Source organism: Dendrobates tinctorius, unplaced genomic scaffold, assembly GCF_039654945.1.
Source record: "Dendrobates tinctorius isolate UK_male_01 unplaced genomic scaffold, ASM3965494v1 ptg000158l, whole genome shotgun sequence".
NCBI lineage: Eukaryota > Metazoa > Chordata > Amphibia > Anura > Dendrobatidae > Dendrobates > Dendrobates tinctorius.
In genome coordinates, this window is record NW_027361825.1 from 28,407,545 (window position 1) to 28,434,328 (window position 26,784).

Here is a 26,784-nt window from a genome sequence, read left to right on the forward strand (position 1 = left end):
GTTTTATTGTGAGTCTGCAAAAGTGGCGCAATACTCTGACAACATTGTTCACAGCAGTGACCTGCGAGTCAGAATTGCTTCCAGGGGTCTTCCCCATGCCGTTCCAATGTAATCTGAGCACTGTTCTCATCAATCTCTGCAATTTTTAGTCCACCTGCAAACCGCCGAGGGGGGGCTGGAAAAATGCTCGAGTTTCCCATAGACTTACATTGGGCTCTTTGCTCGGGTCGAGCACCTGAGCATTCCAATTTGCTCGACCCGAGCAACGAGCATCCAAGCATTCTAGTGCTCGCTCATCACTATTCGTCGTGCATAAGCTGCCATTTTTCTTGACAGTGCAGGACAATGTGCTACTAAGAATGATGAACTTTTGGGAAACCTGAAAGATTATTGTATCTGATGAATAGGCGTTTTGCTCATACATCGTTGTCAGCCTGTTTAGACTGCACGATTATATAGAAGCAAGCATTCCTAGGTACACTTGCTTGCTGATATGAATTCAATGCAAATGGACCATAAAAGAGTTGTCCACTCTTCAGGCAACCCCATGTCAATGATTATTTACCCCAGTAAAATAATAACACCTATACTCACCTTTGGTGTGGGGGCACTTCCATCGGTGTCAGCACAGGCTCTCCCGGGGTCGCTGATTGACCCCAGTCATGGTGTGACATAATGTCACATGAGCCCCGAGAGAGCAAGTGCTGACACCGCTGGAACAGACTCGGCACCAGAGGTCAGTATAGGTGTTATTTTTTTACTTGTTGGAAACATATTAATTAAGAATGGATTGTCCAAGTAGTTGACAACCCCTCAAAATATAATGCCTGTAAAAATACTACAGTCCTCTGAAACCCAAAGCCAAACATAAAGAAAATGTGTTGATCTGTCTAACGTCTTGGTTCCAAACATCTGATCATTTGACATCTAAACTTGACTTAACACTTTCTAGATCTATAGTTTACATTTCATACACTTAATTACAGGGAACTATGGTGCTTCCGATCCTGACCTCTGTTCTGAAAGACTCCAAACTATTTAAGAATCCAGATGAATTTGATCCAGGACATTTTCTCAATGAAAAGGGCTCCTTTAAGAAAAGTGATGCATTTATGCCATTCTCTGCAGGTAAGAGATATTGTTCACCTCAGATCGTTTCAAAGGTAACGCTGACTACAAATATCATTTACTATACAAGTTCTTTGTGAATGGATTGTTAGTGCTCATTTGTGACCACTGCTCCATTCACTTCCATAGGTTTATAGAAGTATTAGTGCACATACACTATGTGACCATCAATCTTACACAATAGAATGCAGTGAGACTCCTAAAATTTGGAAAGGGGATTTGACTTTCATAGAATAAATTTAGTGTGATTCGAATTTGTTACAAGGTCGTTAAAAAAAATAATATTTCTTATACTCACCTGTTATGATTGAGTCACCGTAGGAGGCAAAAACAGAAATGCTAGCTAAGTCCAGAAAACCAGAGAGGTTGGCAGCTATCGGATTGCAGACCCCTGAACCTATCAACATAACTAGCAGTAGCCGTGGGGGGTTCCTACGATGCCCTAGACCCCTCGATCACAGCTGGAGGACTAAATAGCCTAAAGACAGAAAGGGAAATCTAAACTGCCCCAGAGCAGACCCCAAAGCAAAAGGCAGCCCCCCACATATAATGACGGTGAAGAAAGAAGAAAGAACACAACACAGACAGAAAGATAGACTGAGCAAAGACGGTGCCCAAGCTAACTAGATAGGAAAGGACAGGAAGGCTGCTGTCTGCAATCCGTGAAAAACCCTATGAAAATATGAGCCAACAGACTGACAGTGAAAAAGGCCCTGAAGACGCTAGGCTTCAAAAAGACTATGTCAGTACTCAGGAATATTCTGAAGACAGAGCAACAGGCAAAAGGAGATTCAGCTCACCCCAGCAGGGAATGGCAGAATCCAGAAAAGCAGGGCAAACAAAAACAAAACACAAATGCTAAAAGGCAAAGCAGAAAACTTAGCTTTAGAGGAGCAGGAATCAGACTGTTCTCCTAGAAGTCCACAGAGAAATCACCAGCAGGGCAGAAGGGCGTCGGCAGCCTTATATCCAGTCCGTGACTCCACTCAGCCAGTCATCATCATTAGGCTCAGGTGCCTGATAATCAGGCTCATTACCTTCCTTTACCAGAATAGGGAGTTCACCAGACCTCAGTGACGAAGGGGAAAATGAACTCACAACACTCACCTCATCACATTGTAAATATCAAGATATCGTTATGTTCAAACTTCTATTACCTGGAGGTAGATACAGTTGTGGCCAAAAGTATTGATACCCCTGCAATTCTGTCAGATAATACTCAGTTTCTTCCTGAAAATGATTGCAAACACAAATAATTTGGTATTATTATCTTCATTTAATTTGTCTTAAATGAAAAAAACACAAAAGAGTATGAAGCAAAAAGCAAAACATTGATCATTTCACACAAAACTCCAAAAATGGGCCAGACAAAAGTATTGGCACCCTCAGCCTAATACTTGGTTGCACAACCTTTAGCCAAAATAACTGCGACCAACCGCTTCCGGTAACCATCATTGAGTTTCTTACAATGCTCTGCTGGAATTTTAGACCATTCTTCTTTGGCAAACTGCTCCAGGTCCCTGATATTTCAAGGGTGCCTTCTCCAAACTGCCATTTTTAGATCTCTCCACAGGTGTTCTATGGGATTCAGGTCTGGACTCATTGCTGGCCACCTTAGAAGTCTCCAGTGCTTTCTCTCAAACCATTTTCTAGTGCTTTTTGAAGTGTGTTTTGGGTCATTGTCATGCTGGAAGACCCATGACCTCTGAGGGAGACCCAGCTTTCTGACATTGGGCCCTACATTATGCTGCAAAATTTGTTGGTAGTCTTCAGACTTCATATGCCATGCACACGGTCAAGCAGTCCAGTGCCAGAGGCAGCAAAGCAACCCCAAAACATCAGGGAACCTCCGCCATGTTTGACTGTAGGGACCGTGTTTTTTCTTTGAATGCTTCTTTTTTTCTCCTGTAAACTCTATGTTGATGCCTTTGCCCAAAAAGCTCTACTTTTGTCTCATCTGACCAGAGAACATTCTTCCAAAATGTTTTAGGCTTTTTCAGGTAAGTTTTGTCAAACTCCAGCCTGGCATTTTTATGTCTTGGGGTAAGAAGTGGGGTCTTCCTGGGTCTCCTACCATACAGTACCTTTTCATTCAGACGCCGACGGATAGTACGGGTTGACACTGTTTTACCCTCGGACTGCAGGGCAGCTTGAACTTGTTTGGATGTTAGTCGAGGTTCTTTATCCAAAATCCGCTCAATCTTGCGTTGAAATCTCTTGTCAATTTTTCTTTTCCGTCCACATCTAGGGAGGTTAGCCACAGTGCCATGGGCTTTAAACTTCTTGATGACACTGCGCATGATAGACACAGGAGCATTCATGTCTTTGGAGATGGACTTGTAGCCTTGAGATTGCTCATGTTTCCTCACAATTTTGTTTCTCAATTCCTCAGACAGTTCTTTGGTCTTCTTTCTTTTCTCCATGCTCAATGTGGTACACACAAGGACACAGGACAGAGGTTGAGTCAACTTTAATCCATGTCAACTGGCTGCAAGTGTGATTTAGTTATTGCCAACACCTGTTAAGTGCCACAGGTAAGTTACAGGAGCTGTTAATTACACAAATTAGAGAAGCATCACATGATTTTTCGAACAGTGCCAATACTTTTGTCCACCCTCTTTTTTATGTTTGGTGTGGAATTACATCCAATTTGGCTTTAGGACAATTCTTTTTGTGTTTTTTCATTTAAGATAAATTAAATGAAGATAATAATACCAAAGAATTTGTGTTTGCAATCATTTTCAGGAAGAAACTGAGTATTATCTGACAGAATTGCAGGGGTGTCAATGCTTTTGGCTGTAGCTTATGAGGGTAGGTCCTACTAATAGATACCCTTTATTTTGGTGTTCTGAAAAGGATAGGTACTTAATATGGCCTCATCGATCGTCTAGTCTTATATATCAAGTCTAATTTTCTTATTTATTTAATAAATTAATTAAGAGGTCTGCGTTCTTTAATGAATCAGAAACATCATACCCTAACAGACCTTCTAATCAAGATCAGGGCCTTAGTGTAATACAGAATGTCTCATACATGCTTTGCTTGTTGACCTTAGAATGATAACAGTTGGCAAGTAGATATTCATTAGGAATAAATCCGGAAAGTGAGAATAGAAAACTGCTCCTCGTTTGACATACAGTACATTAAACCTGACCATAAGTGTCCAGTTCCCCTGCAGTGTCCCCATAGAGGGAAAAAAGCATTGCATTCCAATTGAAAGCACAATTCATTCTGGATTTTTGTGATACTAACAGGTGACTTACAGCTTTTATATTCAGTCAAAATTTCCTTAAAAGGCAAGCAAAAAAAAATTTCTAACCCACACAAGTTTAGGTTTAGCTTAATTTCCATTCTGTTTTCCCAGGCAAACGCATGTGTTTGGGAGAAGGCCTGGCTCGCATGGAGCTCTTCCTCTTTCTAACCACCATACTGCAGAAGTTCACCTTGGAGCCCACTGTAGACCGAAAAAATCTGAGCATAAGACCCGAGCCCAACACCAATGCTTCAAGACCTCAGTCCTACCAGATGAATGTTGTTCCTCGTTTCTGAGCTGAAGACTAATGTCTTGCCTAAAGGAAATATACAAGTTCTAGAACTTACAAAATAAGACAGCTGCTCTAATATTGGAATAATATAAAATAATAAAACATTACAAAGACTTTATTGCACAAAAAAATCATACATATTCCTTTTATTTAGTTTTTAATGGTCATTCCAGCGACAAATTTTAGGCCACGCTCCCAACCACACCCATTTCACAGCTAGTCACACCCATGTCCATGCCCCAACGGCACCCATTTAGCACTGATAATCACACTGACTGGCACTGAGGGCACAGTGGTTGGCATTATGGGCACAGTGGCTGGTACTGTGGACACACTGACTGGTACTGACTGAGGAAAAGAAAGAAAGAAAGAACAGTGAAAGAAAAAAGAAAACAGAGAAATAAAAAAAGAAAAGAGAAAGAAAGAACAGAGAGCAAAAGAAAGAAAAACATGGAGAGAACAGAGAAAGAAAGAAAGAAAGAAAGAACAGAGAAAGAAAGAACATAGAGAGAAAGGAAGAACAGAGAGAGAGAGAAAGAGGGGAAAGAAAGAAAGAGAACAGAGAGTGAAAGAAAGAGCAGAGAGAGGGAAAACAGAGAGAAAGAAAGGAGAGAGAGAGAAAGAAAGAACGAACAGAGAGCAAAAGAAAGAACAGAGAGAGAAAGAAAGAGGGGAAGAAAGAAAGAACAAAGAGAGTGAAAGAAAGAATGAACAGAGAGAGAAATAAATAAAGAACAGAGAGAGAAAGAATGAAAGAGGTGAAAGAAAGAAAGAAAGAACAGAGAGATAGAGAGAAAGAAAGGGGAAAAAAGAAGGAACAGAGAGAGACAGAGAGAAAGAAAAAGAACACAGAGAGAAAAAGAACAGAGAGAAAGAAAGAAAAAAGAAAGAACAGAGAGAGAAAGAAGAAAGAACAGAGAGAGAGAAAGAAAGAGGGGAAAGAAAGAAAGAGGGGAAAGAAAAAGCAGTAAGAGAAAGAAAGAACAGAGAGCAAAAGAAAGAACAGAGAGAGAAAAAATAGGGAAAAGAAAGAACAGAGAGAGAAAAAGAACAGAGAGAGAGAGAAAGGGAAAAGAAAGAAAGAAAGAAAGAAAGGAGAAAGAAAGAAAGAAAGAAAGAAAGGAGAAAGAAAGAAAGAACAGAGAGAGAGGAAGAAAGTGAAAGAAAAAGAACAGAGAGAGAAAGAAAGTAAGATAGAAAGAGGGAAAGAAAAAAAGAACAGAGAGAAACAAAGAGGGGAAATAAATAACAGATAAAGAAAGAAAGAAAGAAAAAAGAAAGAAAGACAGAACAGAGAGGTAGAGAGAAAGAAAGATAATGAAAAAGAAAAAGAACAGAGAGAGAGAGAGAAAGAACAGAGAAGGAAAGAAAGTAAGCTAGAAAGAAAGAGGGGAAAGAAAGAACAGAGAGAGAAAGAAAGAAAGAAAGAAAGAAAGAGAAAAAGAACACAGAGAGAAAAAACAGAGAGAGAGAAAGAAAAAAGAAAGAAAGAACAGAGAGAAAAATAGGGGAAAGAAAGAGCAGAGAAAGAAAGAAAAAAGGAAAGAAAGAACATAGAGAAAAAGAAAGGACAGAGAGAGAAAGGAAGAACAGAGAGAGAAAGAAAGAACAGAGAGAGAAAGAAAGAATAGAGAGAGAGAAAGAAAGAAAGAGCAGAGAGGAAGAAAGAACAGAGAATGAAAGAAAGAATGGAAAGAAAGAACAAAGAGAGAGAAAGAAAGGGGAAAGAAAGAAAGGACAGAGAGAAAGAAAGAACAGAGACAGAGAAAAAGGGGAAAGAAAGAAAGTACTCAGAGAGACAAAGAGGGGAAAGAAAGAACAGAGAGAAAGAAAGAAAAAAGAACAGAGGGAGAAAGAAAAAAGAAAAGAGAGAAAGAAAGAGGGGACAGAAAAAAGAACAGAGAGAATGAAAGAAAGAGGGGAAAGAAAGAAAGAAAGAAAGAAAAAACAGAGAGAGTGAAAGAAAGAGGGGAAAGAAGAAAGTACAGAGAGAGAAAGAAAGAAAGAACAGAGGGAGACAGGAAGACAGAGAAAGAAAAAGAACAGAGAGAGAAAGAAAAAAGAACAGAGAGAAAGAAAGAGGGGAAGATAGAGAACAGAGAGAGAAAGAAAGAAAGAAAGAAAGAAAGAGAAAGAAAGAAAGAAAGAAAGAAAAAGAAAGAGGAGAAAGAAAGAGCAGAAAGAGAGAAAGAAAATAGAGAGAGAAAGAAAGAACAGAGAAAGAAAGAAAGAACAGAGAGAGAAAGAAAAAAGAAAGATTAGAGAGAGAAAGAAACAACACAGAGAGAGAGAAACAGAGAGAGAAAGAAAGAAAAAACAGAGAAAGAAAGAAACAGAGAAAGACAGAAAGAAAGATTAGCGAGGGAAAGAACAAACAGAGTGAGAAAGAAACAGAGAGAGAAAGAAAGAATAAAGATACAATAGCAGCCCAGCTCCCATTTTAGTACCCACCTGAGCCTCCCAATGCAGGACATATCATGATCTGCTCACATGACCGGCATCCCCGATTCCAAGGCAATCCCGCTGTCAGCACCGTCGGAGGAGGACGAGGTGATGGATCTGAAGCATTCCCTGAAGTGCGTCCATGGTTTCGTAACAATCTCCTCCCGAAATTACCTCATTTCCAGTCAGCTTCCAGCACATCACTTCCGATGGAATGTCACGTGCGAGTTTTAAAGTGCTCCTCTGGGCTCCGCCATGTACTCCTGTGTCCACGGGAAACGTAAGCTCCCGGCCGGGACAGCAGCGCAGACGTCAATATCGGGACTTTCCCTTGGATTTGGGACGGTTGGGAGGTATGAATGCTCCCCACCATACACCTTGTACACGCACGGCTATACACACCTCATGCACACACGGTTCCGCTTTGTATGCCTCGTACACACATGGCTCCGCTCCGTACACACATTGCTCCATTTCATAAACCTCGCACAAACACGGCTCTGCTCTACTCCGGACACACACGGTTCAGCTCCGTAAACTTCATACACAGGGCTCCATTTTGTACACCTGGTACACACACGGCTCCACTCCGTATATCCCGTACACACACATGGCTCCATACACTTCATACACACAGGGTTCCGTTCCGTACATCTCGCACACACACGGCTCCGCTCCGTACACCAAGTAAACACACAGCTCAGCTCCGTACACACACGGCTACGCTCTGCACACCCCATACATATATGGCTCCGCTCCGCACACCCCATACACACAGGGCTCCACTCCATACACTTTTTACACACACGGCTCCGCTCCACACACCCCATACACACGCGGCTCCTCTCCATACACCTCGCACACATATGGCTCCGCTCCGTAAACGTTGTACACATGTGGCTCTCCTCCGCACACCCCATACACACGCAGCTCCTCTCCATACACCTCGTACACACACGGCTCCGCTCCGTAAACGTTGTACACATGTGGCTCTCCTCCGCACACCCCATACACATGCGACTCCACTCCATACACCTCATACACACATGGCTCCACTCCGTACACCTCGTGCACACAAGGCTCCGCTCCGTACACCTCGTAAACCACAGACGGCACTTGCTGCCCCACGCTTCCAGCTCATCTCAGAACCTCTGCCTGGTCCCTGCCAGACTGGACTTTTACATATGGCACTTTAGCCCCTCCTGCACATTCATACTGCCGTGATTGCTTCTTTTTCTCTTGTGCTTTAAGTGAGGTTTAAAAAGACCCGACATAGGGTCAAAACGTTACCTCAACGCACTATTCCCCTGTGGTGTCTTCAATAAAAAAATTTTGCATTGAAAATCAAAATTTCCCAGAGTGCAGCTGTTTTCTCTTCACTGGACATCCACACTGTAAACCCCTCCTGACCCCACACTTAAACTTCCCCTCATCCAGCACCATGACAACCAGAAGAGTCCTGCATATACTGAGGCCCCTGATAATGTGACTCTTGACTCTTCCCCTCCTGTGACCTCATCACAGGTCCTGTGCGCACAGAACAGCCTAGCAATGTCATTGCTGGGATTTATTAGCAGTGAGGGGCTGAGGTGGGTCTCTCTGGGAGGGTGAGGAATGGATGGGGTCGGTGCATGGGGGGGCATGGCGGCTTATCAGTGCAGTGCGGGAAAAGTAAACTCCCACCCGGGACAGCGGGGCAGACTTTAAAAATCAGGACTGTCCCGCTAGATCCAGGGCAGTTGGGAGGATTGTATATAAACATCAGTGCAAGGCATGCAGACACTGTATGTAGGTATAATATGGGGAATATGGAAAACCACAGAAGAAAATGCGACCATAGATCCATAATGTTAAAGTACAAAACGTCTTTATTAAATAATTGACAGAAAAGGACAACTGGAGAACATGTGCAAATGGCAACCAAAGTGCAAATAGTGAAAAAATGCAAAATGAGCAGTCCAGCCACAGTCAAACCCTGTTACATAAATGCATACCTAAAAGGACTCTATCAATGATAGGGGGAAAAAGATAGACAGTCCTATATATTGGACTGGCTACGCATGTTAAATCTATATGTGATAATAACTATAATAGAAAAAATATATATATAGTGCCCATATCCGTTTCCCATATGTGCTCTATAGGTCACACAATCAGAACCCATTCACATACTGCCACAAGGCAGAATCAGCTTTATTACTAGAGCACACTAAGGGAACAGAGGGAAGATTCCCAGCACTATTAAACATGCACCCAACCTACCCTGAAAGGGTTACTGCCCCGCAATGATGTTACCTTACTAACAGATTCAGGATGACCGGGCGGGCTGCTCGTCTCCCCGACGCGCGTTTTGGAGCTCTAGGGCTCCTTCCTCAGGGGGAGTGATTAATGAATGCATGGTGCACATTTTTATATGTGCCCACCGGAAGTGCCGTGGACACGCCGCCTGCCGCTACACTGCAGAGGTACCTCCCACCACTGACGCGGCCGGAAACACGCGGGCCCACGTGGTCCGGCACCCGACACTGGCTGGGCGTGTCACACAGGAGCAGTAGGCGCGCATGCGCTGCACTTATGAACCCCGGCGGCCATATTACAATGGGGCAAATCACCAGGACATCCACAACGGGGCAATTACAGACAAAACCACATAATGAAATAAGATAAAATAGGGAATGGAATAGAGGGGGGGATATCGGGTAACAGTGGACAAAGTAAAAATTAAAATTAAACTGCTCCGAACATAAATTTATGCATGTGCTGAAAAGGGGAGGGGCGAGGAAAAAAGGCCGGGGAGAGGAAAAACATGAAGAAAACACGGTGCTACATATGTAAATATCTTATGTCACCATACATAATGTAATAACAGGCCATGATTACAATTATTAATATATATTCATGTTACCATTATCAATACATATACTGGCCGCAATATAATATTACAATCTCATTGAGTATATATATTGTACATTACAAAAATACTGGCCACAATATGATGTTAGATGAAACTTTATAGGATCCATGAAAACGCACAATACCACAAAAAATGGCCAAGATTGAGTCACCTAGTTGGCTCAATATATTCCTCTTATATATATATGTGGCCAATAACCCCAAGGACAAGGACTAAAGGGGAGGGAAGGGTGGGGAGAGGAAGGGAGGGGGGGGAGGGGAGGAAAGGGAGGGGAAGGAAAGGAAAGGGAAAGGGGAAGGGGAGACAAGGAAAACCATCGCACAATGAATATAAAGAAAGAACGAACTTCTTATATAAAAGTCCATATCATTAACAATCCACACGGAGTCTTCAAAAAAGGAAAGCCAACGAACACATCATCCATTTCCTGGACATCTATGGACCACAACCAGTGTCGAAACTCTTCTCTGATTTCCTTCGTGGGAGTCTTTGGATTCCCTCTTTATAACCAGGGGCAATGAATCTGTGTCCCGAAACACCCCATACGCCCGAACCTAATAGTAAACTAAGAAAACAAAACAAAATTAAAAACAATACATAAAAACTACCGCACCATGGCAAGCCAAAGTACAGTCCCAAAATACAAAACTGGGATCATAAGAATGGAACGTAAGACAAACTTTCGTTTAGTCCATTGGGATGCACCGTATTAAGCGTCCAAATCCAACGCGTTTCTTTTTGAGCTAGGCGTTGGGAGATTTTTCCACCCTGAATCCCCATGTCTATCATGTCAATGCCCCTAAATTTAAGGCTGCTGCTGTCACAATTATGGTGCAACTTGAAGTGTCTCGGTAGAGTCTTCAGCAAATGCACCTCATCTTCATTGGCCGCGGACTGTATGCCCAGCACATGCTCCCTGATTCTAACCTTCAGTTGTTTGGTCGTAAGACCTATATAGATCAGGGAGCACGGGCATGTGGCATAATATATCACATTACGGGATAGGCAATTGATATTTTTCTCAATATTGAAATGTTTCTGCCCTGTAGAATCCGTAAACTTGTTGTCCTTGATCATATTAACACACGCCACACAGTGACCACAGGCCACACTGCCACCTTTCTTGCTATGGGTAAAATTATCCAAAAAGGTCTTAGGTGGGTCCCCCGTATAATGACTACGTAAAAGATGGTCTCGTAGATTCCTAGCTCTTCTAAAGGTAATTTGTGGTTTATCTGGGATGATCCTTGCTAGGATGGGGTCAGTTTGCAAGATGTTCCAAGACTTATTCAAAACACCACGTACTTGATCAGACCGGGCATTGAAGGTGGTAATAAATCTCGCTATCTCTGGTTTCTTCACCTCATCGTCAACTTTATACAGAAGAGTGTCTCTACTACTATGTTTGGCCCGTAAGTAGGCCCTCTTAGTTGACCTGTTGCTATATCCCCTTTCTGCAAAACGACCCCTCAGGTCTTTTGCTTGGGTTTCAAACTCCTCTTCTGTTGAGCATAGACGTCTGAGGCATAAAAACTGGCCTACTGGTACAGAACGTATCATGTGTGTCGGGTGTGAGGAGGATGCATGTAGGAACATGTTCGTGGCAGTAGGCTTCCTAAAAATAATGGTCTGTATATTCCACTTGGGACCCCTCCTCAGCAAAACATGTATGTAGGTATATAGATATCATTGCATACATCAAAAGGGTGCATTACTGTCTGCTGCTGCCTCTTACATATATACCTAGCTCCAGGTATCAGTGGCTAGGAATAATTTTTTTGGGCACCTTAATTCTGGTTATTTTATTCCTCCGTTTGCTTGTTGACACTGCAGACTACATCCAAATTCTTTTAATACTACATCATGAAAATCCAGCAATTTTAAACTGCTTTGCCTGTCCCAGGCATCACATCTGAGTGCGCAGAAAATTTTGGCATTTTTTTGTGGTACTGTAGTATTTTTTTGGAGTGTCTAATAAAAAAATTTTGACACCATTTTGCTGACATAAAAATATTTAGGTGCCAAAAAATATTTAGCTGGAAAAAAATATTTACCTAGCAAAAAATATTTATCTGCCAAAAACATATTTAGCTGCTCAAAAAATATTTAGCTGCCAAAAAATTATTTAGCTGTCAAAAAATATTTAGCTACTTTAATATATTTAACACTGTGTTTTGTCCGTCACAGGCATCACATAATCATTGTGCTAAATATTTAACAATTTTAGTCCTCCAAAGAATTATTTTTGTAGTGTCATAGCCTACTTATTGACACAATTTTTGTGGCCAAAAAAAAAAATCCAGGTCACATATTTAACAGTGTGATATCTCAGTCAGATACCTGATCTATCTGTGGCCTAAAATTGTGACATTTCAGGCCTACATTCCACTGTATTTGCTGTCTGTGACCCTAGTTCTATACAATATTTTGGGGTAAAAAATAAAAAAATACAGGCCACAGTCTGGTATCTCCTCAAACACCAGATCAGGTCACATATTTAACAGTGTGATATCTCCGTCAGATACCTGATCTATATGTGGCCTAGAAATTCTGGCATTTCAGGGCTACATTCCACTGTATTTGCTGTCTGTTACTCTATTTCTGTACAATATTTTGGGGTACAAAATTTAGCAACTTAAGCCCCAAGGGTGGTTTGCACGTTCATGACCGGGCCAATTTTTACAATTCTGACCACTGTCCCTTTATGAGGTTTTAACTCTGAAACGCTTCCATGGATCCCGGTAATTCTGACAATGTTTTCTTGTGACATATTGTACTTCATGTTAGTGGTAAAATTTCATTCATATAACTTGCGTTTATTTGTGAAAAAAAACGAAATTTGGCGAAAATTTTGAAAATTTCGCAATTTTCCAAATTTGAATTTTTATGCCCTTAAATCACAGAGATACGGCACACAAAAAACTTAATAAATAACATTTCCCACATGTTTACTTTACATGTTTTTTCACAAAAAAATACTTTAGGTTCAATTTTTTTATTTTACCAAGGGTAACAGGAGAAATTGGACTGCAAAAGTTATTGTGCAATTTGTCCTGAGTACGCTGATACCTGATATGTGGGGGGGAACCACTGTTTCGGCACATGGCAGACCTCAGAAGGGAAGGAGCGCTGTTTGACTTTTTCAATGCAAAATTGGCTGGAATTCAGATCTGACGCCATGTCGCGTTTGGAGAGCCCCTGATGTACCTAATCAGTGGAAACCCCCCACAAGTGACCCCATTTTGGAAACTAGACCCCCAAGGAACTTATCTAGATATGTGGTGAGAACTTTGAACCCACAAGGGCTTCACAGAAGTTTATAACGTACAGCGGTACAATTAAAAAATCATATTTTTTCCACAAAAATGATCTTTTTACCCCCAATTTTTATTTTTCCAAGGGTAGCAGGACCCTAAAAGATATTGTGCAATTTGTCCTGAGTGTGCTGATACCCCACATGTGGGGGTAAACCACTATTTGGGTGCATGGCAGAGCTCGGAAGGGAAGCAGCGCCATTTGACGTTTTTGGCTGGAATTGAGATCGGACACCATGTCGCGTTTGGAAAGCCCCTGATGTACCAAAACAGTAGAAACCCCCAACAAATGACACCATTTTGGAAACTAGACCCCCCCAGGGAACTTATCTAGATGTGTGGTGAGCACTTTGAACCCCCCAGTGCTTCACAGAAGTTTATAATGCCCGGGCGTGAAAATAAAAAATCGTATTTTTTCCACAAACATGATCTTTTAGTCACCAATTTTTTTATTTTCCCAAGGGTACAAAGAGAAATTGGACCCCAAAAGTTGTTGTCCCATTTGTCCTGAGTACGCTGATACCTCATATGTGGGAGAAAACTACTGTATGGGCACACGTCGGGGCTCGGAAGGGAAGTAGTGACATTTTGGAATGCAGACTGTGATGGAATGGTCTGCAGGTGTCATGTTGCCTTTGGAGAGCCCCTAATGTACCTAAACAGTGGAAACCCCCCACAAGTGACCCCATTTGGGAAACTAGACCCCCTAAGGAACTTATCTAGATGTATGGTGAGCACTTTGAACCCCCAAGGGCTTCACAGAAGTTTATAACGACCGGGCATGAAAATAAAAATATCGTATTTTTTCAACAAACATCTTCTTTTAGTCCCCATTTTTTTATTTTCCCAAGGGTAACAGGAGAAATTGGACCCCAAAAGTTGTTGTCCAATTTGTCCTGAGTACCCTGATACCTCATATGTGGGAGAAAACTACTGTATGGGCACACGTCGGGACTCGGAAGGGAAGTAGTGACGTTTTGGAATGCAGACTGTGATGGAATGGTCTGCAGGTGTCATGTTGCCTTTGGAGAGCCCCTAATGTACCTAAACAGTGGAAACCCCCCCACAAATGACCCCATGTTGGAAACTAGACCCCCTAAGGAACTTATCTAGATGTGTGGTGAGCACTTTGAACCCCCAAGGGCTTCACAGAAGTTTATAATGCCCAGGCATGAAAATAAAAAAATCGTATTTTTTCCACAAACATGATCAATTAGTCTCCAATTTTTTTATTTTCCCAAGGGTAGCAGGAGAAATTGGACCACAAAAGTTGTCCAATTTGTCCTGAGTATGCTGACACCACATATGTGGAAGAAAACTACTGTATGGGCACACGTCAGGGCTCGGAAGGGAAGTAGTGACATTTTGGAATGCAGACTTTGATGGATTGGTATGCGGGTGTCATGTGCATTTGGAGAGCCCCTGATATACCTAAACTATTGAAACTCCCCACAAGTGATCCCATTTTGGAAACTAGACCCCCCACGGAACTTATCTAGATGTGTGGTGAGCACTTTGAACCCCCAAGTGCTTTACAGGAGTTTATAACGCCTGAGCGTGAAAATAAAAAAATCATTTTTTTCCACAAAAATGATATTTTTGCCCCCAATTTTTTGTTTTCCTAAGGGTAACAGGAGAAATTGGACCCCAAAAGTTGTTTTGCAATTTGTCCTGAGTATGCTGATACCCTATATGTGGGGGTAAAACACTGTTTGGGCGCATGGCAGAGCTTGGAAGGGAAGGAGCACCATTTGACTTTTTCAACGCAGAATTGGCTGGAATTGAGATCAGACACCATGTTGCATTTGGAGAGCCCCTGATGTGCCCAAACAGTGGAAACCCCCCAATTATCACTCCAACCCTAACCCCAACACACCCCTAACCCTAATCTCAGCCCTAACCCTAGCCCTAGCCCTAACCCTAGCCCTAATGGGAAAATGTAAATAAATACATTTTTTAAAATGTTATTATTTTTCCCTAACTAAGGGGGTGATAACAGGGGGTTTGATTTACTATTTATGGGGGTTTTTATGTTTGGCAGCTGTCACACGCTAAAAGACGCTTTTTATTGTAAAAATAGTTTTTGCATCACCACATATTGAGAGCTATAATTTTTCCATATTTTGACCCACCGAGTCATGTGAGGTCTAATTCTTTGCGGGACGAGTTGCCGTTTTTATTGGTACCATTTTCGGGCACGTGACATTTTTTGATCGCTTTTTATTCTGATTTTCGGGACGCAGAATGAGCAAAAACCAACGTTTCATGAATTTCTTTTGGGGGGGTGCGTTTACATCGTTCCGCGTGCGGTAAAATTGATAAAGCGGCTTTATTCTTCGGTTCAGTACGGTTACAGCGATACCTCATTTAGGTCTTTTTTTATGTTTTGGCGGTTTTATGCAATGAAAACTATTTTATATAAAAAATAATTATTTTTGCATCGCTTTATTCTGCGAGCTATAACTTTTTTATTTTTTTGCGGATGATGCTGTTTGGTGGCTTGTTTTTTGCGGGGCAAGCTGACGTTTTCAGCGGTACCATGGATGTTTCTATGCGTCTTTTTGATCGCGCGTTATTGCCCTTTTTGCTCGGTGGTATGATAATAAATCATTGTCTTTTGCTTTGTTTTTTATTTTTATTTTAAGGGGTTCGCTAAAGGGGTTAACTAATGGGACAGTTTTATAGGGCGGGTCGTTATGGACGCGGCGATACCAAATATGTGTACTTTTATTGTTTTTTTTTTTATTTTCAAAAAATGAATTTATTGGGGAATATATTTTTTTTTTTACCAATTTATTTGGCGATTTTTTTAAAATTATTTTTACACTTTTTTTTTAACTTTATTACATTGTCCCAGTTGGGAGATCACTGATCTGTCACATCACAGATCACTGTGACAGATCAGCGATCTGTCACAGGCATAGACGCCGACTTCCTCCTGCCTGCGCTTTGCAGGCACTGAGGAAGCCAGCTTCCTACAGGCCCCCGAAGGTCCCTGTCGCCATCTTGGATCCGGGGGCCTGTAGGGAAAGAGCCCCCCCGCAGCATCGCTGCACATTGCGCTGCTGTGGGGGGCTCAGGGAAGCACGGAGGGGGCCCCCTCCCTGCTGATGCTTCCCTTTAACCCCCGGTACACCGCGATCGTGTTTGATCGCGGTGTACAAGGGGTTAACGTGTCGGGGGCGGTCCGTGAACGCCCCTGACACATTGTGCCGGGTGTCAGCTGTGATAAATTTCGTAATTTTCCAACTTTGAATTTTCATTCCCTTAAGTCACAGAGATATGGCACACAAAATACTTAATAAGTAACATTTCCCACATGTTTACTTTACATCAGCACAATTTTGGAACCAACATTTTTTTTTGCTAGGAAGTTATAAGGGTTAAAATTTGACCAGTGATTTCTCATTTTTACAGCACAATTTTTTTTTAGGGACCACATCACATTTGAAGTCACTTTGAGGGGTCGAAAATTCAAAGAATTTTTTGAATGTTTAAAAAAATGAACATTTAACTTTTTTTCATAGAAAAATTACTTCAGGTCCAATTTTTTTTATTTACCAAGGGTAACAGGAGAAATTGGAACACAAAAGTTATTGTGCAATTTGTCCACAGTATGCTGATATGTGATATGTGGGAGGGGACCACTTTTTGGGTGCATGGCAGAGCTCAGAAAGGAATGAGCGCCATTTGACTTTTTCAACGCAGAATTGGCTGGACTCCATGTTGCGTTTGGAGAGCCTCTGATGTGCCTAAAGAGTTGAAACTTCCAACAAGTGACACCATTTTGGAAACTAGACCCTCCCCAAGGAACTTATCTAGATGTGTGGTGAGAACTTTGAACCCCTAAGGGCTTCACAGAAGTTTATACTGTGCAGGGAAGGAGCACCGGTTGACTTTTTCAATGCAAAATTGGCTGGAATTGAGATCGGACGCCATGACGCTTTTGGAAAGCCCCTGATGTGCCTAAACATTGGAAACCCCCCATAACTGACCCCATTTTGGAAACTAGATCCCCAAGGAACTTGTCTAGATGTGTGGTGAGCACTTTGAACCCCCAAGTGCTTCACAGAAGTTTATAACACCTGGGCGTGAAAGTAAAAAAATCATATTTTTTCCACAAACATGATCTTTTAGTCCCCAATTTTTTTTATTTTCCCAAGGGTAACAGGAGAAATTGGACCCCAAAAGTTGTTGTCCAATTTGTCGTGAGTACACTGATACCGCATATGTGGGAGTAAACTACTGTATGGGCACACGTCGGGGCTCGGAAAGGAAGTAGTGACGTTTTGGAATGCAGACTTTGATGGAATGGTCTGCAAGTGTCATGTCGTGTTTGGAAAGTCCCTGATGTGCCTAAACAGTGGAAACCACCCCACAAGTGACCCCATTTTGGAAACTAGACCCCAAAAGGAACTTATCTAGATGTGTGTTGAGCACTTTGAATCCCCAAGTGCTTCACAGAAGTTTATAATGTAGAGCCATAAAAAAAAAAATTCCACAAAAATGATCTATTTACCCCCAATTTTTTTATTTTCACAATGGTAACAGGAGAAATTGGACCCCAAATGTTGTTTTACAATTTGTCCTGAGAAGGCTGATACCCCATATGTGGGGGTAAACCACTGTTTGTGCCCATGGCAGAGCTTGGAAGTGAAGAAGCGCAGTTTGAAATTTTTAAAGGCAGAATTGGCTGGAATTGAGAACAGACTCATTGTCGCGTTTGGAAAGCCCCTGATATGCCTGAACAGTGGAAACCCCCCAATTCTAACTCCAACCCTAGCCCCAACACACCCCTAAGCCCAACCCTAACCCTTACCCCAGCCTTAACCCTAACCTTAGCACTAATGGGAAAATGGAAACAAATATATATATTTTTTAATTTTATTACTTTTCCCTAACTAAGGGGGTGATAAAGGGGGGATTGATTTACTATTTATAGCGGGTTTTTATGTTTGGCAGCTGTCACGCGCTAAAAGACGCATTTTATTGCAAAAAATAGTTTTTGTATCACCACATTTTGAGAGCTATAATTTTTTTTTCATATTTTGGCCCACACTCATGTATGTGAGGTCTTATTTTTTGTGGGACGAGTTGATGTTTTTATTGATATCATTTTCGGGCACATGACATTTTTTGATCACTTTTTATTATGATTTTTGGGATGTGAATGAACAAAAACCAGCAATTCATGAATTTCTTTTGGAGGGGGGGACGTTTCCACCATTCCACGTGTGGTAAAATTGATAAAGCGGTTTTATTCTTCGGGTCACTTTGATTACAGTGATAGCTCTTTTATAATTTTTTTATGTTTTGGTGCTTTTATACAATGAAAACTATTTTATATAAAAAATAATTATTTTTGCATCGCTTTATTCTGCTAGCTATAACTTTTTTTATTTTTTTGCTTATGACCCTGTATGACTGCTCGTTTTTGCGGGACAAGATAACGTTTTCAGTGGTACCATGTTTATTTATATCTGTCTTTTTGATCGCGTGTTATTGCACTTTTTGTTCGGCAGTATGATGATAAAGCATTGTTTTTGCCTTGTTTTATTTAAGGGGTTTACTAAAGGGGGTAACTTGTGGGACAGTTTTATAGGGCGGGTCGTTACGGACACGGCAAAACTAAATATGTGTACTTTTATTATTTGTTTTTTTATTTACAAAAAAAAAGAATTTATTAGGGAATATCTTTTTTTCTTTATTCAGGAATTTTTAAAAAATTTTTACACTTTTTTTTTTTTTTACTTTATTATATTGTCCCAGTGTGGGACATTACTATATAGTCTCAGATCGCTGATCTGACACTTTGCAAAGCACTGTGTCAGATCAGCGATCTGAAAGGCAGTGCAGGCGGTTTCTCAGCACCTGCTCTCAGCACATGGCGCACATCGCATTGTTCCGAGGGTATTAGGGAAGCACGCAGGGAGCCCCCTCCATGCGCGATTCTTCCCTATGCCCCCGGAGCACTGTGATCATGTTTGTCGGAGTTGAATGAGATGAATGTCATCCGCTCAATGCCGACTTTTATTCCCCATTGACTTGCATTGGGGTTGGGTTTCGGACGAAACTCCGACTGTTGTGAGTTCATTTTTCCCTTCACCATTGAGGTCTGATGAACTCCCTCCTCTAGTGAAGGAAGGTAGTGAGACTAATTACCAAACACCTGGGCAGCTAGATGATGACTGGGTGGCTGGAATTGAGGACTGGATATAAGGCTGCCGACGCCCTTCCTGGCTGGTGATTTTCCTGCTGGATTCTTGGAGACCAGTCTGATTCCTGCATCTCTAAGATAAGTTTTTCTGCTCTGCTTTGTACTCTTCAGTTTTGTTTTTGTTTTGCCTTGTTTTTTGGGAGTTCTGCCATCCCCGGCCGGGGGTGAGCTGAATTCCTTTTTTGTCTCTGTTCTGTTGATATTTTGCTCTGTCTTCAGAATATACCTGAGTGCTGATATAGTCTTTTGAAGCCTAGCGACTTCAGGGCCTGTTTTTCCTATCAGTCGGTTGGCTCATTTTGATAGGGTTTTTGCGGATGGCAGACAGCAGCTTTCCTATCCTGTCCTATGTAGTTAGCTTGGGCCCCATCATTTGCTCAACCTATCTTTCTATCTGTGTTAGTGTTTTCATCTTGCTTCACCGTCATTATATGTTGGGGGCTGCCTATTGCTTTGGGGTCTGCTCTGGGGCTGTTTAGTTTTTCCCCTTTCTGTCTTTAGGCTATATAGTTCTCCGGCTGTGATCGAGGGGTCTAGGGCACCGTAGGAACCCCCCACGGCTACTGCTAGTTGTTGTGGATAGGTTCAGGGGTCTGCAGTCCGATAGCTGCCAACCTCTCTGGTTTTTCTGGACTTAGCTGGTATTTTGTTTTTTCCTCCTTCGGTGACTCATCATAACATCCGACTTTTTTGCCCTAGTCGGACCAGTTTCATCTGGATCAAATTTTGTTTCATGAAACCCGATCCGACCAAAGTCGCTCAACTCTACTGTTCAGTTTTCCATTTATAGATTTGGGCCTCTCGCCCGGTCCACTTGAAGCAGGGCAAGATGAGATCGCATGTAGCGTTACCCAAATATTTGAGCAGCCACGGTCACACGAAGACAACGATGGAAACGTGTCACAAGAGGTGAACGATGATGAGACACAATTGCTAGCAAGTCAGGAGGAGGACGAGGGTGCGCCAATGGAATCCGAGGTGGTGGATGATATAGTAACTGACCCAAAATGGCAGGAGGACATGCAGAGTGAGTACAGCAGCACACAGGAGGAGGGAGGCATAGTACCCCAACAGGCAGGAAGAAGCAGTGTGTTGGCCACAGAGAGAAGGCGGGCAACATTCCTCGCAACACCAGCACAACGGAAGTTGGCAGCCCAACTGTTAGGTCTTCTCGAGTATGGTTGTTTTTAAAGACTCTGCCGATAACCCCAAACAGGCCATTTGCACCACCTGCCATGCCTGCATCGGTAAGAGTAGCAAAACTAACAACCTGACCGCCACCAGCATGATCAGGCACATGGCAGCAAAGCACCCAACTTTGTGGGCTGAACCCCAGGCCCCAGGAACAGTGTCTGTGGGTGAAAACACTGCTTCTTCCACTGTTGTGTGTGCAAGCCAATCCGCTCTCCACAGGGCATGCGAAGATGCCTCCTGCCCTGCACCTGTCATTGCCCACACTCAACTACCACCATTATCAAGCACGTCCACCTCCTTGTCCCAGCGCAGCCTTCAGTTGTCCATACCCCAGTCATTGGAATGCAAGCATAAATACGCAGCCGACGACCCACAGGCCACAGTACTAAATTCAAACTTTCTCATTTGCTAGCGGTTGAAATGTTGCCGAAATGTGGCCGTCCCAAGGTACTCAGTCCCCAGCTGCCACTATTTCACCCGTTGTGCCGTCCCCACATTAAACAAGCTCGTGTCCCTCAACATTACCCATGCCCTGAACAATGCTGTTGCTGGGAAAGTCCACCTAACCATGTACATGTGGACAAGTGCTTGTGAGCAGGGACGCTACATCTCGATGATGGCACACTGAGTTAACATAGTGGAAGTCGGGACCCAGGCAGACCTCGGAATGGAACACGTCCTCCCGATGCCAAGGATTGTGGGCCCTACATCAATCAGGGCTGCCCCCACAGTCTACAGCTCCTGCATCTCATCCTCCACCTCCATTTTTCCTCTTCAGAGTGGACATGGATGTCAGACATATGTACCATCCTCCAAAACTTTGAGGAATCCACCAAAATGATGAGCGGCGATGACGCCATAATTAGTGTCACCATCCCTCTTCTCTGCATTCTGAAAAGCTCTCTGCTCAGAATGAAAGAGGATGCACTGCAGGCAGAGCACAAGGAAATATAGCAAGGAAGCATACAGGGTGATTACACAAAGCCCAGCCTCATATCATCCCAACGTGGATTGGTTGACAAGGAATAAGAGGAGAAAGAACAAGAGGCACTTTCATGCGCTATAGATGGTACTACAAGCACAACTGTCATAACATCTGTTCAGGATGGATAGCCTGAGGACAGGGAGGAGGAGAAGGAGAGGACACCATGGTCAGTCATCCTGTTGGTGAGGACACGGAAGGCTTGCCTGTTACCAGTCTGGCCCGCATGGCTGACTTTATGTTGCGCTGCATTTCTCGTGACCCTCACATTATGAAAATTTGCGGTGACACTCATTACTGGTTGGTGACACTTTTAGACCCACACTACAAGGAGAACTTTGAATCTCTTCTTCCAGAGGCAAACAGGTCTATTAAAATGATGCAGTACCAGAGGGCCCTTGTTGCAGAATTATTAAAAAAATTCCCATCTGAAAACGCTTGTGGCAGACGTCACAGTTCATTGGACAACCAAGGAGTACAGGCAAGAGAGACACATCTCCAATCCAGCAGAGGCAGGGGAACACTGGCAAAGATCTGGGAGAGTTTTCTCAGACCCTCCCATCGCCCTGGCCAAGAGGTGCGGGGTAATGCCACAAGGAATGGAATGTTTTGGAAGATGCTGAGGGAGTACCTTGCTGACCGTACCAATGTCCTCCGTGATTTCTCTGTGCCTTTTAATTATTGGGTATCCAAACTGGACATGTGGCATGAACTGACTCTCTACGCCTTGGAGGTCCTGGCCTGCCCTGCTGCTAGCTTTTTGTCAGAGCGGTTTTTTAGTGCCACTGGTGGAATTATAACTGATAAGTGCATTTGCCTGTCAACTGAAAATGCAGACAGGCTGACTCTTATAACACTGAACAAGGGCAAGATTGTGCCAGACTTCTCTACTCCACCGAATGATACCAGCGGAACATAACCTCCAATACAGTGTCTTTTTTTGGGAGGTTTATTCCCATGCACCTCTTCACACCCACACATGGGTATACGCTTCCTGATTCTGGCTATTTGGTGTCATCCTTCTCCTCATCATCCACCAGACCACCACCACTAGAACATGAGGGTGACCGTGTTGAATGCTGCTACAGCCTCTCTAGTTTGTTGAAAGGGTATTTATGATGCCCGTTCAAAAATTTAAAAAAGTATGTACCCCACAGGGGGAAATGTTTGCCAGCCCATACACTAGTGTATGGGCATTCCTAGTAAAGGAGACCTGCTCCTTTATAATGGGAACATTTTTTATGAGGCCTTCCTCTACGTCTCTTTCAAGGGGCATTGGATTGCCTCCTAATTTTTAGCAGGCCTTGCATTCAATACATAAGCAAACATTATGGGAGACACACTTTCTTCTTATGGGAATATTTATGTCATGAGGCTCTCAAGTACTTCTGTTGAACGACTTATTTGTGTGCGTGTTACTTTGTGGCAAGGCAGGCCTTGCATTCAATGCATAGGCAAACAGTATGGCAGTAGCAAAAGAATAATCTGAACTTGGTTTTCCTGTGGCCTTCTAGTTCGTGGGTTCAAAGGCTTATTGGGGTGCATGTGACTTTGTGGCAGGGCATGCAAAATGAAAAATAATGGGAACTTTGGTTTCATGTGGCCAACAAGTACGTCTATTCCAAGGGTTGTTGGAGTGCGTGTAACTTTGGGGCAAGGCAGCCCAATGCATAGGCAAACACTTTGGGAGACCCACTTTCTTATAATGGAAACATTTTTTCAGGAGGCCCTCCTGTATGTCTCGTGAAAGGGGTATTGGGTTGCGTCCTAATTTTTGGCAGCCCAGTCACTCAAAGCATAGGCAATATAGGAAACCCACTGTTTTATGCCGACTGATGCCCCTATAAAAATAGGCTTTGTGACTTTAAGGGTATGTGCACACGCTGCGGATTCCGCTGCGTTTCCGCAGCGTTTTTGGCCGCTGCGGACCAGCAGCAGTTTTAGCTGCGGAGTACAGTACCATTCAAATGAATGGTTAAAAAAAAACGCTGTGTAGACGTTGCGGAAAAATCCGCGCGGATTTGCTGCGGTTTTGAAACCGCAGAAAGAAGTGACATGTCAATTCTTTCTGCAGAATCCGCAGTGGGTTCCTATCTCCACCATTGTGGAGATGGTGAATCCGCAGGACCAAACCGCAGTCAAAACCGCAGATAATCCGCAGGTCTTTTGACCTGCGGTTTATCTGCGGTTTTTGCAAAATCCGTGCGGATTAATCCGCAGCGGATTCCGCAGCGTCTGCACACACCCTAAGAGTCCCTCCTTCATAAGTGAAACAAGATGTGTCTGATGAAGTGTCACACACCACATGGCCAGCTATGGTTGTTAAATGATACAATGACATCTCCCAGTAAATGCGTTAGTATTGGTTGAAAGCAATGGTAACGTTGAAAAACGCATCAAAAACGCCACAGGACTCTTTACTCGATAACAGCAATACATCTTCATCTACAGCAGTACGTCACTTCTTCCTTCACTTCACACGTATGAACCACACAGAAAAGCTGACACGTCACAAGGAGCACGATGAACACGGAACACTTCCCTTCATCCTGAGCCCGACTTCAGCCCACGAAGGTACCTGTCTTATCCATTGCAGCTCACCCCTTTACGGCACTGTTGCTCCTGTACGTGTCCTAGGTTTGCAGCTCACTAGACTCTCCACAAAGCTCCTGTACTCCAGCTCCCACAGGGCCTCTCCCACGGACCTCCCTAGCTTGCACAACTCCAGACACAGGCTGAATTCAGTAGACTGGCTTGGGTTGTCACTTCAGCTCTTCCTTGCTGTTAGGAGTGGCGGAAGGCACTAAATAAAAATATAAATAAAGTGCCTTCGCCACTCGGGGTCCACCGTGCGGTAGATCGAGAAACCGCAGCTAAGTGATGCAGAGCAATCTAGCGGTAGTGTGCAAAGGGTTTAGATGGCACCCAGATGCACAAAGGAATCTCTGTTAAACGCACAGAGCCAATAAAGAAAATACAACAACGTAGAGCCTGTTCAGAACACAGGGACTCAGCGGTGCACGAGCGGTATATGGTCACCGGAGTGGTTAAAAAATGGCACTCACTCTGCCAGGACCTACCGTAAACTCTTGTGGAAAACTGCGCTGCAACTGGAGATGCAAACAATAGCTGCAACAGCAGCGCGGTGTGAGACTTGCCGCAAGTTAACACCGCAGTAACGCAAGCGCGATGTTAGACGCTAGCAGGTGCAATAGTGGAGCAATGGCGCGCTGGCGCTGACTACTGGCTATAACTCATTCCCACACACAACCGTAATATCCAAGGAAGGGGGTTTCAAATGAGTCATTCACCAGTCCATTCATCCATACACACAGCAAGTATGAATATACTAGCCATGCGCGCTTTTTATGGCAAACTGGACCTTCCAAAGGTTTCCAGATCTCTGAGCTGAGCCAATGGAATCTGGAGCAGTACCTGAGCACCTGACTCCTGAACTCCAATGGCCGATCGTCCCATGAGCATGCTCAGAGGAAGGAACGAAGGACTTAGCCCCCGGAGAGAGTTGCTGTGAAGCAATCTCCTCTGCAATCTCCTTTGCTTTAGACAAAGAGCAGGAGACTGCAGCATGTGAGGGTCTAGATTCCTGCCTAGTAATGGACGAAATCTGACTCCTAACATTACCCCCCTCCTAGGGCCCCCTCCTCACTGAACCTTCCGAGCCACCAGCCTGTGCCCGACAGTGGTATAGGCCTCAGACTCGTCCGAATGCGAGCCTGATGTCCTGGTAGGTGACAAAGAAAACCGGGACACACGGAAGGTATCAGCGGGAGCAAGATCGTCAGGGCTCAAAAGGGACACCCGGGAGATGAAGGGAGCGGGAGTTTCAGGAGAGCGGCGCCGTGTATCAGCGGCGGTCGCCACACTCCATCTGGGAAGACTATCCCGAGCACAAGAGGTGCATGCCCGAATAAACCTTTTAACGTCCCAAGCCCTGTGCGGCCACCAATATGATCCGGCCAGAGACTTCGTGGTCTGCATGTAGCCACGATGGCCATTCGCATTGGACGCGTGTGCCCACGCGAGAATCTTAGGCCGCAAGCGAGGAGGAACAAAGTTCTCGCTGACCGACTCACAATCTGACCATTGTGGGGCGCTGTCTTCCTGAGGAGCAGCATATAGATGGTGACAACCACATATGGACTCTTGAGCCGGGCGTGACTCAAAAACGGCATGAGACACCTCCATGGGCTCTGGAGGTAGAACCTCTGGCTCGGGCAGCTCCAGAGGCTCAAAAAGGTTGGGAGCTGGAGTACCTCTCCGTTTGGAGTGAGCACGCTCCGAAAAACGGAGGTCAGTACGGGAGGAAATGGATATTAACTCCTCCAGAGAAGTAGGGATCTCTCTAGTAGAGAGAGCATCCTTGACATGCTCCGCTAAACCTCTCCAAAACACTGGAATCAGTGCCGTGTTGGACCACTCCAGCTCGGACGCCAGTGTCCGAAAACGGACGGCATACTGGCTAACCGAGAGGGATCCTTGAGACAAGGCAAGCAACTGTAGAGAGGTGTCGTGTGTGACCCGTGGACCGAGAAAAACTTGCTTGATGGCTGTTAACAAGTGGGCAGTGGTCCGAATATCAGGGTCACCATGCTCCCATAAAGGCATAGCCCATTCCAGCACCTTGCCCGACAGAAGGGAAATAATAAAGGCCACCTTGGCCCGTTCTGTAGGGAATTGCGCAGCCAGCAGCTCTAGGTGGATTGAGCACTGGCTGATGAAAGCCCTGCAGGAGGCGCCATCACCAGAATATTTATCAGGCAACGGGAGGCGGGTAACTGTCGGCGCAAGGGTGGACATGGGCATATGACCTACCGCGTCTGTGAGTGCCTGTACAGCAGCATCAGTGGCTTGTGACGCTGCAAGAGCCTCTCAAGAGTAGCCAAGCGACCCTCGAGCTGTCATACACACTGCAGAAGTTGCTGCTGTTCTGCCATCACTAGCCAGACTCTGGCGCTAGTATTATGTTAGGAGTGGTGGAAGGCACTAAATAAAAATATAAATAAAGTGCTTTCGCCACTCGGGGTCCA

General features: G+C 43.8%; 1 protein-coding gene across 1 annotated transcript in view; it reads left to right on the top strand.

Annotated features, from left to right (window-relative positions):
- LOC141052016 (cytochrome P450 2C8-like) overlaps window positions 1-4,804 on the top strand; it is a 75,821-nt gene extending 71,017 nt beyond the window's left edge. The window contains exons 8-9 of the mRNA XM_073549189.1: window positions 987-1,128; window positions 4,493-4,804. Coding sequence (XP_073405290.1) covers window positions 987-1,128; window positions 4,493-4,677 — 327 coding nt within the window. The 3' untranslated portion in view covers window positions 4,678-4,804. The remainder of the gene's footprint in view (window positions 1-986; window positions 1,129-4,492) is intronic.
- Window positions 4,805-26,784: the final 21,980 nt, after the last annotated feature.